Below are 13,066 nucleotides of genomic sequence, written 5' to 3'. Positions count from 1 at the left end.
CCCACGATGCAAGCTGGCCTCAAACAACCACACCCAGCTCAGTAATTTCTACTTTATCACAAATGCAGTTTGCTGGAAGGGCTGACAATGAAGTGCTGGGCATGTTGGCACACATTTGTAATCCCAGCACTTGGGAGGTAGAGGCAAGGGGTCAAGGTCATCTTTGACTATATCATGAGTTCCAGGCCAGCCTGGGCTAAAGAAACCTCAGAAACAAAAAAACAACAAACTCTCCAGGGAGTTTGGCTGGAGAGATGGCTGAGCCGTTAAGAACACGGGCTGCTCTTCCAGAGAACCTGGTTTTGGTTCCCAGCATCCACACGGCAGTTCACATCTGTCTGCAATTCCATTTCTAGGGGATCCGATGCCCCCTTCTGGCCTCCACGGGCACCAGGCACACACATGGCACACAGCATGCAAACATCCATATTCATAAATTAAAAATTAAAATGTGAAAGAAAGTTGGGAAAAGAAGAACAGTAGGAGACAGATTTCTGTTTGAAGAGGAATGACTTGGGCTCTGGTGATGAGCTGTAGTTTACACACAGATGAGCTGGTGCACGCCCGAGCACTCTGCTGTTATTGGGTCGTAGTCTTTATATTATAGTTCAGTTTTCTTATTTATTCGCTTTGAGAGAGGGTCTTGCTATGTAGCCCAGGCTGGACTTGAACTCATTAATAGTCCTGTCTCTATCTCTAGAGCGCTGGGGTTTCAAGCCTGAGTCACCATGCCTGGGAATTTTTTTTTAAAGCAATGTTAATATCCTGTATTAATCATCCCCTGGGACAGAGAAACTACAAGGACAGAAACCGTGTGAACATCCAGAGGTCAACAGATACTATCTGACAAGGGAGGAAGGCGGCACGGTGTAAGAAAACAGGGAGGGGTGTGCAGGGCTGCGAAGGCTCAGGGAGGGACGCTGGAAGCCGGGTGACCTTCAACAAGGTCGCCAGTGCCAGCTGGCGTCTGAGCCTTTTAGAAATTCTCAAAATAGAACTTCTTGTTCTGCCTTGTAGCCACCTGCCTGCTCTTCCTACTCCCTCCCCTCCCCACTTTTCTTTATTTTGATGAAGTTCCTGCGTTGCCCCGGCTGGCCTTGAGTTCTTGGGCTCAAGTGACCTTCCTGCCTCAGCCTCCTGAGAAGGTAAAAGAGCAACTGCACCCCATAGGTCCCACTTCTTTCTTCTCTCTTCTCTTCCTCCTCCTCTGAGACTGGGTATCATTAGGTAGCCCAGGCTGGCCTAGAACTTGCTAATTAGACCAGGCTGGCTCAAATTCACAGATAACTGCCTGCCTCTGTATCTGTATCTGTATCTTTTTTAAAGAGCTATTTTTATTTGTGTGTGTGTGTGTGTGTGTGTGTGTGTGTGTGTGTGTGTGTGTACATATGCCACATGCATGCAGGTGCCTGTGTAGGTCAGAAGAGGGTGTCAGATCCTCTGAGCTGGTGGTTGTGGGTGCTGGGCATCGAACCCCAAACTCTCTGTCCAGAAGAGCAGGAAGTGTCCTTAACTGATGAACCTTCTCTCAAGCCCCCACTTTCTCTTTTAAAAGTCAATTGTCCCAATTTCATATATTTGTGTACTTATTTTGTGTCTGTATGCATGCAGGCTGATCGATCCCCTTTCACCATGTGGATTCGGAGGCTAGAACTCAGCCTTGGCGGCAAGCACCTTTACCTGCTGAGTCATCTCCCTGGCCCCATTCATTACTTTTAATTTTATGTTTCAGCTGCACATGAATATCGGTATGGGGTGTCGGTGAAATGAGAACATTTCTAAGACAAGCACATGGAGCAAATCCTCCCCCACCTGACCTCCTTCCCGCCCCCCAGGAACCATGCAAGCGAGTAAACTACACCCTCTAGAGAGTTATCTACACACGCATCGATATTTGGTGCAACTTACATGACTGTCTTAAGTTATGCGTGTCTGCACGCACACACACACACACACACACGCACACGCACACGCACACGCACACGCACACGTGCCCAAACGGCAACGTTCCATACTTTCCGTGCCCTAGCTACCAAATTGACAGGAGCGGGGCTTGTAATCCAAGCAGTTTGGAGGTGGAGGCAGACGATTAGGAGTTCAAGCCTAGGTCTCAGAGTACCAGAAGAGACCGAGGGAGGGAAGAGGAAGAGCGGAGGGGAGGGGAGAGGAGGGGGCGAGGAGGAGGGGAGAAGAAAGGAGACCGAGAAAGAAGAGGGAGAGGCGCCAGAGGTAGCTCTGGTCCCCACCCCGCGCCCGTGGGAACGGCCCCGCCCGCCTCTGTGACGTCATCCGGAACCCGACGAGGCGGGGCGGCGGACCGGGGCGGCCGGAGGGTCCTCGCGGGGCCGAGATGAGCGAGGGCAGCGCGGGCGAGCCGGGCCGCGGGTCCAGCCGGCAGCGGGCCGTACACACAGGTAGGACGCGGCGGGACCGAGCGTGCGGGAAGGCGGGGTGGCCGTCCTGGTCCTCCGCAGGGGATCGCTGCGGGGAAAGCCGGGGCAGCGGACCTGTCCGCCGAGGAGGCTCCCCTCGCCCTGCCTACCGAGCCGGGGAGGCGGTCCTCGCTTTCCACACGATGACCCTCGGACCCAGGCCAGCCTCTAGATCGCCATGGTATCTGTTCTGTAAAGAGATTGTGACAACCTGCCTGCCCTACAGGCTGCCCTCAAGCCCCCTACCCCTGGATAGTTTCTTTAGATCCACTTGGAAGCCATTCTGTCTCTGGTCTTTATTGCTGTGTGCATTTTGTCAAGTGACTTGCCCTCTCTGAGCCTCAGATGGGCTGAGAAACAGTGAAATATTAATAAATGCCCCACGCAGCCCTGGTTATAGATAGACAATAGTCAATGGGAGCAGGGAGATCTTTCTTTTTAGTTGTGTTAAACATGTAGTCAGTTATACAGCTTCCTAAGATTTTACAGATATGTGTAAGGACACCGCCCAGTAGGTAGAGGAGAGCTGCCAAGCCCCTCGGGCAAGCTTCCTTGTAGTTTGTATTTATTTTGTTTCTGCCCTGAGCCAGACTTCACAATGATATCTGTAGGCTGAGTTTCAGTGTGAGATTGTGTCTACCAAGGCAAAGCTTAGCGTGCGGCCAGCATATGGATGCGGGCATTGGGCCCCTTCTCTTAGGATTGTTTTCAACATTAAGTGAAAGACCCCGATCCTGGGACAGTGCTCTGGAATCAGAAAAAATCAGGCGGGGGCCGGGCGGTGGTGGCGCACGCCTTGAATCCCAGCACTCGAGAGGCAGAGCCAGGCGGATCTCTGTGAGTTTGAGGCCAACCTGGGCTACCAAGTGAGTCCCAGGAAAGGCGCAAAGCTACACAGAGAAACCCTGTCTCAAAAAAAAAAAAAAAAAAATCAGGCGGGGGTCTTTGATCGTTTTTCTCGCTCAATCTGGCATTGCTGATGTCAACTTCATTTCAGCCCCCAGGTAGCAGTCAAAGGTTGCAGTGTTCCTGGCCTAGACTCCCCCAGTGAGGGGCGGGGGTGTGTCTCCTGGTAGAGTTTTCTGGCCTTGCATGAAGTTCCAGGATTCCATCCCAGCCCTGTGAAAACCAAGTGTCTTTCTGGTTGGCTCCCATGATCTTCCTCTTATTCCAGCTCACGCCGTTACAATGTTGCCAGTCCAGTCCTCTCGTATCTCCCCGAGAGTTTCAGGGCCACTAAGCTACTCTTGGGCCCCTATTGCTGAACCATCTCCCCACCCGCTTGGATATGGACACATTTTTGCTTGTTTCGCAATATTGGGGATTGATCGCAGGGCCTCACACATTCGAGACAAGAGCTTTCCCTCTGAACTATGTTCCCCAGCCTTCTTTTACATTTTACTTTTTTTTTTCTCCCAGGACAACAATCTTATGTAATCCAGGCTGGCCTTGGACTCCTGCCTCTGCCTCCTGATGCTGGAAGCACAGGTGTGCACCACTGCCTCTGGTTTTGTTTGTTTTTAAAGTTTGAGACATTGTCTTGCTATGCTGCCCAGGCTGGCCTTCAACTTATCCGACCTGCCTTGGCATCCTGGGATACAGGTTCATACTGCCAGCCCCAGGCAGATGCTGTTTTCTGATCTCCTAATCAAGTTGCATGAAGTGGGGCCTCTTTGCAAAAGGACCCCACAGTGGCATGGTGTGGGGTAGATGAGCAGCGGTCCTGTGCTGGGCCACAGTGTGTGCAGGTCTCCTTGCCCAGAGTGCAGGGCGCTGGGTTTGGATGTGAGCACCCAGACGTTGGGAACATGGCTCTTTGGGGCTGTCCTGGGACCAGTGGCGATGCTACAAAACGTTAACTGTTGTTATTTATGGCTGTGCCTCCTTGTGCCACCGGGGTCCTGGAAGGTGGCCTCAGTGGCTCACCAGTGCCCGGCACATTTTGGTGATTGTATTTGCACGGATGCCCTTCTCCACTGGTTCCTGCTTTCACACACATTCCTTCCATGACCACCTGATGGTGCTGTTCTGTTCTAGCCCCTGTCCCTCCACCTTGGGGGCCATGACCTTCCTTATAAGGTACATATATCTCTTCTCTTCCTTCAGGGTCACTTCTTCCCAGAAGTACTCTTTGACTGCCTCTCAGAGGTTGAACTCTGTCTCTACCATATGCTCTTGAGGACCCCCCCTCCCCACTTCCCCCTGATGGGGAGGGATTATCCTATCCCTGGTTAATGCTTTTTTTTGTTTGTTTTGTTTCAAATAGTTTGTTATGCAGCCCGGGCCTACCTGGGACTCGCTAAGTAGACCAGGCTGGCCTAGAACTCACAGAGATCTGCCTCTCTTGCCTTGCAGATGCTAGGATTAAAGGCACAGGCCATCATGCCCAGCTGTTATCAGAATTTAAGTGGCCTCTACTTTCCCTCATTTCCTTTGAATGGATTCCTTTAAAACTAGGCAACCCTGAAAGATTGGTCCAACCCCAGACAATGGGAGGGGGGGAACGTGGGAGAGGGGGAGAACAGTCACCACCTATGTTAGAATACAAACGAAGTGAACTTCCTGTCCCATTTGGGTCTTGGTGCATCCCTTTTACAAACAGGATTGTCTTGGCAGGCTACTCTGTCCACACACTCTCTGTGTGATCATTTATCCTAACACTTCCTCTCTCCCCCTTTCCCTCTCTCTTCCCTCCATCTCTCTTCTCTTAATGGAGGTTTGATCACACATGTTCAGCTGTGGTTCATTAGCATGGAGTGATTCAGAAGCATGCTCCCTGCCCCCCAGTGTGAACCAAAACTCTGCATGCCCCCATCCCCAGTGAGAAGCCACTCTGCGTGTCCCCAACACTAATGAGAACCCACTCTGCTATTCAGGAAGAATAAGGAGAAAGCTCTTTAATGATAGCTCACATCCTGCTCTGGCTGATGCCCAAGGAGGAGCTGGCCCGGAGAAGAAGGTTTTATTAACTTACACACTTTAGGCTTATATATTCCACATACACTCTCATCCTTAACTCGCTTTCACTTCAGCCCCTGGCCACACTTTGAACAATTAAAACAGAGACAGGAGACTGTAAGTCGGGCCACTTGGATGGATGGGAGATTTACATGGCAGAGATTTGCCAGGATTGCTTCTTAACAACCAGTGCTGTTCTGTTCAAATGTTTGTTACCCAGGTCATTTTACCCACCTGGCAGAACTGTGCTTCTCCTGGTAAGAGCTCAGGGCACTTAACTGCAGACCAGGACTTCATGATGGTTGCAAACCTGCTCTGCCCTTAGGGTCATGTTCTTTGCCACAACCCTGAACTTCAATTGCGGTACAAATTTTTTCTTCCTACCGTTTTTCAGCAAGCCTAGTTAGTGTACCACTTATCTCCATCGTATTGGAGGCAGTGCTCCTTCACTTAAGTTCTGTGGTGGGATGTCTTTCTGTATGCTGTGATATATGTGTTGCTCCCATTGGCTAATGAATAAAGCAGCTTTGGCCTATGGCAAGGCATCTTAGAGGCAGGTGGGAAATCCAAGCAGAGATTCAGAGAAGGGTGGAGTCAGAGAGATGCCAGCCCACAGTCCAACATGTAGGTAACACAGGTAAAGCCACAGAACACGTGGCAATACATAGATTAACGGAAATGGGCTAAATGATAAGAGCTAGCTAGCAAGAAGCTTGATCCATAGGCCATACAGTTTGTAAATTAATATTAAGCCTCGGAGTGATTATTTTATAAGCAGCTGTGGAACCATGGGGCCAAGTGGGACCAGAGAAACTTCCAGCTATAAAATTCCACTTTGTATAATTTATATTTCCTAAGCAAGTTAATTAATAAATCCTTTATAGCATCGATTTTACTACTTAAAGTTTCTCTTGCCTCAGGAGAATGCTCTGACTGGTTCTGACTGGTTCCAGCACGTTTCCATCACCCCCATGGAGACTTCACCCCATTCAGCCGTCCCTTCCTCCTCCTCAGCCTCATGCAACCAGCCTGCTCCTACCTCTGTCTGTGGATCTCCTATCTAGACACTGATCTGAGTGTTTAGTAGCTTCCTCTCAGCATATCATCAGAATTTGTCCACGGTCACATGAAATAGTGCTTCATCCCTTTTCATGGGTGGCTAATACTCCATTGTCGGTGGGTCACATTTTGTGTGTGCACACATTCACTGATTGACATCTGGGCTGACTCAGTCCTTGGGTCCAGTGAATAGGGTTACTCAGCCCACATATGCACAGTGTTGTTGTTGGAAACCTTGCCCCCTCTCTCTTTTCTTCCTTTCCCCCTGTGTGTCGGACTGGGTCTTACAGTATAGCCTTGAGCCTACCATCCTCCTGCCTCTGTCACTCAGTGCTGGCCTTTTAGGTGTGTACTATGCCTAGGTACATCAAAGTTTGTTATACTCTTGAAGACCCAAAGATCCAGGGTGACCTCTCCATTGTGAAGCTTAGGTGGGGAAGCCACATGGGATCACCCCTGGAGAGCTGTGAGGCACATCAAAGCCGTGTGTGAGCTATGCTAATAGGTCAGATTGGGAACCCAGCTTCTTGGGGATCACTGGGCAACCCTAACCCTGAGGAGCTTCCCTCTGGAGATTCCTATCAGTACCTGTCATACATAGGTAGAGAAGTCCTTCCAGCCTCCTAGACAGGCGGGGAATTAAAGTCACTGTCTTTGAGACAAAGGATTGCAGTTTTTATGACTGGCCTTGGGCAAGAGAGGTTCTGAACGTGTGTCTTGCCTAGTAGCTGGGACATGAGATTCTGAGGCATGATAATTTGAGATACTGTCCCCGAGCCCTGACAGCACTACAGGTATTTTTGCTTGGTCTGTGTAACACTGACAGCATGAGGTTTGTGACTGGGCTTCTGCAGATACACCATCAGGCATTTGCATGGACTTCTCTTCTTCCTGAGTCAAGTCTACATCACAATAAACATGAAAACAGCCATTGACTGTGGTGTTTATATCTTCCCCTATCTGCTGAGCCCATTCATCCGGTGGGTGACCCACCGCTCTTCTGGGTGTCTGAGGAGGGTGGGACGTTCTGAACCAGGCTGCGGATTCCATGAGCCTTTTCAGTCAGGACTTCGGTCAGGGTTCTCGTGGGGACTGGTTCTCGTGAGCTATTTTTGCCCCTCTGTCTGGAGGAGCCCAGCTCTGCCCAGCAACAGGCGACCCAGATTAGAGGTGGCTGTCTTTGTTTTTTCAGGAAGTGAAAACTTTGGAGGGATAAAAGGGGGAAATGTCTTTGGAGGGGTGTGACTTGGTTGCAAGCTGGCTGCTCTCTCCCAAGGAGAATTGTTTGGATCTGGGACCACCCAGTCAAACTGGGCTGTGCAATTGGGGCTCCCTCCCAGAAGTAGAAGGAGGGAGATGGGCCAGGCTGTAGTCAGGCCCTTGGAACTGACTCCTGGAGAGCCAGCCTGTGAGAGTCTGGCCACAGAGGTCCAGGTCAAGGGAGTAAGCGGTGGACAGAAGGATGGGAAGAAAATCCAAGGGAACCTAAGTGCTGGGAAAGGAATTACACAAAGGTGTGGGGGGGGTGCGGGGCGGGGCGGTACTGGAGTGGGGGCGAGGAGTGTGGGGGCGGGGCGGTACTGGAGGGGGGTGGGGAGTGCGGGGGGCGGGGCGGTACTGGAGTGAGGGGGCAGCGGGGTGCAGGGAGGTACTGGAGTGGGGGTGAGGAGTGTGGGGGCGGGACGGTACTGGAGTGAGGGGGCAGGGGGGTGCAGGGAGGTACTGGAGTGGGGGTGGGGGATGCAGGGGGGAGGTGGCAGTACCAGCTGAAATGTGGAGTGACTCTGATATGACTGAGCTGAGACAGGGGGATATAAAGAGGAGTGTTTGGGGGGCCTTTGTTGGCAACCCAAGTGGGAGGAGCTTTGAAGGAGAGGGACCTGAAGGGCAGAGGGCAGGAGGGCTAGTTAGGAAATAGAGAGGGGTAGGCACAGGACGGGGAGGCAGGAAGGAGGGTCAGGAGTTGAAGGTCATCCTCAGCTATATAGCCGTTTTGATGCTAGCCTGGGCTACATGAAAGCTCCTCTCAAAAGGCAAACCAGGGCTGCTGAGGTGGCTCAGTGAGCAAAGAGGCTTGTCAGCCCAGCCTGGTGACCTGGGTTTATCTCTGGGTCCACATGGTGGAAGGAGGAGAGGACTCCTAAAGTTGTCTGCTGAGCCCCGCGGTGGTCTTCTTACCTCTGCATGCATTCGCTCTGGTCCCCCTGCCTGCACAACAGGTAAATGGCATTTTAGAAACCAAAAGAGCCAAACAAGGCACCGTGGCTAGTCAGCAGGAGGCAGAGGGATGGGGGAGTGCCTAGTCAGCAGGAGGCCCAGGAACGGGGGAGTGCCAAGACCTGGAGGCCATCCTTGGCTGCCTAGTGAGGCTCTGGATTGTCTCAAACAGGGAGGGACAGTGGGAGAGAGGAAGGGAGGACCAAGGAACATGAGAAAGGGCCCTCCCCCACCACACACCCTACTGGTTCTGATTTCTGCCCCTCGCTGGCTGACAACCAGGTCTACAGCACTGCTCTTCCCTTTCTGAGAAGCACCACATACAGTGTTGTTAGAACTCTGGCTCCTTGGGGCCTGGAGAGATGGCTCAGCCATTAACAGCACTGGTTGTCCTGCTCGAGTTTGGGGTTCAGTTCCCAGCACCCACATGGCAGCTCACAACTGTTTGTAACTCCAGTTACAGGGGATCCGACATTCTCACACAGACATACATGCAGGCAAAACACTAATGCACAGGAAGTAAAAATAAACGATAGATATGAACTCTGGCTACTAAATGGGTTCTTGGGTCCAGCATCCTGTGGCCCAAGGAAGAGCAAGGGCCCCTTAGTGGTCTTGTGTTTTATCTGTACCAGCATTCCCTTCCCTGGTGGCAAGCTGCGTCTCTCTGGGGACACAGCTCTGTGGTAAGTCTCCAGGCCAGCGTGGGCTTCCTCTAAATCTAAACTTACCGATGGAATAGCTTGGAAACCTGTGAACTGTATCCACCGTGACTGAGGCAGCTGGGCCAGCCTCTCCTACCTGCGCTGGACTCTCTTCAAGTCTGTCTTTCTTTGTAATCTTGTAACTTGGCCTCACTCTTGACTAGTTTTGAGTCTTCTCTTGGTGGACATCAAGATCCCGCTGCACCTGGGCTGAGGTCACCGAGGCTGTACCGGACCTGCCCCCTGGCTGTCCAGTGAGCAATGTGAGGGTGTCTGTGACACTGGACAGCCCCTGGTGTGTGTGAGGAGACCTCTGGTAGAGCTCAGAGGATCATGGAGGGCTCAGGTCAGGCAAGCCGGAGCCTGTTTGTGTGGACTCTGCAGGCCCGGGTCTGTGTGTGCTTATGGAGTCTGAGCGTACCTTCCCAAGTTCTATTAGGAACTCAGAGAAGTGTTTTTAGTGTCCGCTTGACACAACCTGAATCACGTGGGGAGAAGAGACCTCAGCTGAGGGACTGTGCATATCAGATTGGCCTGTGGCCATGTCTGTGAGAGATTGTCTGAACTGATGATTGATATGAGAAGGCCTGGGAATGCCGTCCTGAGGAAGGTGCGTCTGGGCTAGATAAGACCCACCTGGCTATATGAGAAAGCAAGCTGAGCATGAGCCAGAGAGGAAGCCAGTAAGCAGTGGTCTTCCATGGCCTCTGTTCCTGGTTCCTTCACGGTGATGGGCTTGATACCTGGAGGTGTAAGCCAAACCAGCCCTTTCCTATTCAAGTGGCACATGGTTGTGGCATTTACCACAGCAACAGAAAGCAAACCAGGACAGGATTATTTGCTTTATCTCTGTGGAAACGGAGGCACAGAGAAATTGCTTGACAAGCCACCTGTGGTGCCTTGGATGTGGCTTATCCCTGAGGATCTGTGTGTTGGAGGCTTGGTCCCCAGGGTGCTGGTACTGGAAAGTGATGGAGCTAGATATGGTGGCCTATACCTGTAATCCTAGCAGTTGGGAGATGGAGCCTGGAGGGTTGGAGTTCAAGGCCAACCTCTGCTACACATTGACTTTGAGACCAGCTGGGATTACATGAGATCCTGTCTTGAAAAACCAGGCATGGGGTGGGGGAAGAGGTGGAACTTAATGGGGGGTCTCTTCCAAAGATACTGTGGACCCCCAGGCTCCCCTCTGACTTCCAGTGCTGTACCCTGCCTGCCTCCAGGAGCAGTCCCTGGGTCCTCACCAGAGCTGAGCCTGTCAGGCACCATGAACTGCCAGAACTGAGTGTGAAATCCACCTACTTATGATACACCAGCTGCTTTGTTTTTTTTTTTTTTTTTTTGTGACAAATTAGTGATGAAAACCAGACCAGCACACCACAGCCACCCAGGAGCAGAGAAATTCCAAAGGTCACGTATCCATGTGTCCATCTGAGGGATGTTTGTTGAATACCTGTGAGGTGCCAGGCCACTGCCATGGTGGACGTGTGGCATGAACATGTTCTGCTGAGGTTCCCCCTCACGGTGGAAGCTTTGGCTCAGGCTCACTCACGGGCAGAGTTCTTATCCTAGCTGCAGAAGAGGACAGTGCATGAGAAGACCCTGTGTGATCGGCCATTGTGAGACTCACCGGGGATCCAGTAGAAAAGTTTTTCATAATTGTGTGTGCTTTTGCTCCCCAGAGGCTTCTGTCATTGCTCCTAGGAACACTGAAAATTACTTATATTATTTATTTAATATTTGTGTGTGCACGTATGCACGAGTGTGTTCCTGCAGGTTCACATGCGTGTGGAGGTCAGAAGAAAACTTCAGGTGATGTTTCTCAGGTGCATCCTTTTTTATTTTTATTTTTTTACACAGATCTCTCACTGGCCCGGAACTCCCCGAGTAACAAGCAAGTAGGCTAGGCTGGCTCCGGGGTCCGCCTGCCTCCACCTTCCCAGTGCTGGGATTATAAACACTGCCGCTGTGCTCAGTTTTTTTCATGTGGGTCCTGGGATTGCACTCAGTTCCCTGTGCTTGCAAGGCAAGCACTTGACCTACAGAACCATCTCCCCAGTTCCATTTGTTTACATTTATTCTGAGAAAGGGCCTCACACAGACTGGCTTCAGACTCTCCAGCCTCCTGCCTCAGCCTCTTGCTTTGGACTTTTTTGAAGTGGTCTTAGTAGAGAGGACACTAAGGACTAGTCTGGCCCCTACCAAGAAGACACCTCCCGTGCACATTGAGAATCATCTCACACACTAAGCTTTATCAATGAATAGTAAGTCTCAGCTTCCACGTGTCTCACCACATCAGCTGCCACCCATTTTTGTGAATAAGCTTTTGTTAGAACACAGCTGTGACTTTCACTTGGGGATCTTTTCTGCTGTGTGGGCAGCAGAGACTTGGGGCACGTGGTTTTCTGTCTGGCTTTTGTCTAAACACTTTACATATGAGAGCCAGCTGAGGTACAGGATCTTCGAAACACATGCTAGCCGACAACGGGGAGGGAGGGGCGGGGGGGGGGGGCCGGGGGGGGGAGCTGGGGTGCGGCACCAGGCAGGTGGCCAGGGAGGCAGGGCCCTGGCCTTACAGGCCTTGCCAAATCAGGTCCACTGACTCACTGGAACTGGCCCACAGCCAGCATACCCCACTTTCTTCTGGCTCAACAACTAGGCGATCCAGGCACTTCACCCAGTAGTAGCTCTGATTAACAAGTTAGTCACCTGCTCCTGAGGGCTGTTTGCTCATCTGGTTGTAAAATGTGGGGTCCAGCCCGGCCAGACCCCTGACCTGACTCCGATGTGACTCGGGTTGGTCCTCCTAGCCCGCTGTCCAGGTGTCTGGTGGGCAGACAGCACTTTTCCCATCTTCTTCAAGGTCTGTGTCATAGGAACTCGTCCACAGTATACACTACAGCACCAGCCACAGGCAGCTTTGGCCATGTGACCAAATGAAAGCTTCATTTCCTGTCACACCTCAGTTGCTTAATGATCAACATTAAAGATACAGAACTTTTACCTCTGTCTTAGGTTTCTATTGCTGAGGCCCATGAACAAAAAGCAGCTTGGGGAGGAAAGGCTTTATTTCAGCTTCCACTTCCAGGTAACAGTCCATCCCTGAGGAAAGCCAAGGCAGGAACTGAAGGCAGGAACTGAAGCAGAAGCCATGGAGGAATGTTACTCACTGGCTTGCCCTTGTGGTTTGCTCAGCCTGCTTTCTTACACACCCAGGACCAGGATTACTTGCCTAGGGGTGGCCCCACCCACAATGAGCTGGGCCTTCCTACATCATTAATCAAGAAAGTGTCCCACAGACTTGCCTACAGGCTAATCTGGTAGAAGTATCTTCACAACTAAGATTCCCTCTTATGATCCCTGAGGGTACCAGGCATCTCTATGGTGTTCAGACACTTGCAAATAAAACACTCAGACACATGAATAAATCTACAAAGTAAAAAAGATCCCCTCTTCTTGTGTATGTCTTGGTTTATGTTGAGTTATCAAAAAAAAAAAAAAAAAAAACGACCAGTACATACACTTTCTTTGTTGGACGTGTGCCCAGCTTGGTCCACAGCCATGCTACCTTGTAGAGACAGTGGTAGCCATGGTGATCTCTGCCACAAATCCTTCATGGTTCCCACTTTACCAAACAAAAGCAAATGTCTTCCATGATACTCAAGGCCCCATGTGACCTGGCTTGTCCCCCACCCC

At 51.2% G+C, this 13,066-nt stretch overlaps 1 protein-coding gene across 2 annotated transcripts in view; it reads left to right on the top strand.

Annotated features, from left to right (window-relative positions):
* The first annotated feature begins 2,270 nt into the window (after window positions 1–2,270).
* Tmc7 (transmembrane channel like 7) overlaps window positions 2,271–13,066 on the top strand; it is a 48,638-nt gene continuing 37,842 nt past the window's right edge. For both annotated transcript variants that reach the window (XM_076550859.1, XM_006985689.4), the window contains exon 1: window positions 2,271–2,414. In XM_076550859.1, the coding sequence (XP_076406974.1) occupies window positions 2,351–2,414 (64 nt within the window). In that variant the 5' untranslated portion in view covers window positions 2,271–2,350. The remainder of the gene's footprint in view (window positions 2,415–13,066) is intronic.

The sequence above is a fragment of the Peromyscus maniculatus genome, chromosome 1, assembly GCF_049852395.1.
Source record: "Peromyscus maniculatus bairdii isolate BWxNUB_F1_BW_parent chromosome 1, HU_Pman_BW_mat_3.1, whole genome shotgun sequence".
NCBI lineage: Eukaryota > Metazoa > Chordata > Mammalia > Rodentia > Cricetidae > Peromyscus > Peromyscus maniculatus.
This window is presented reverse-complemented; position numbering and strand designations above follow the sequence as displayed.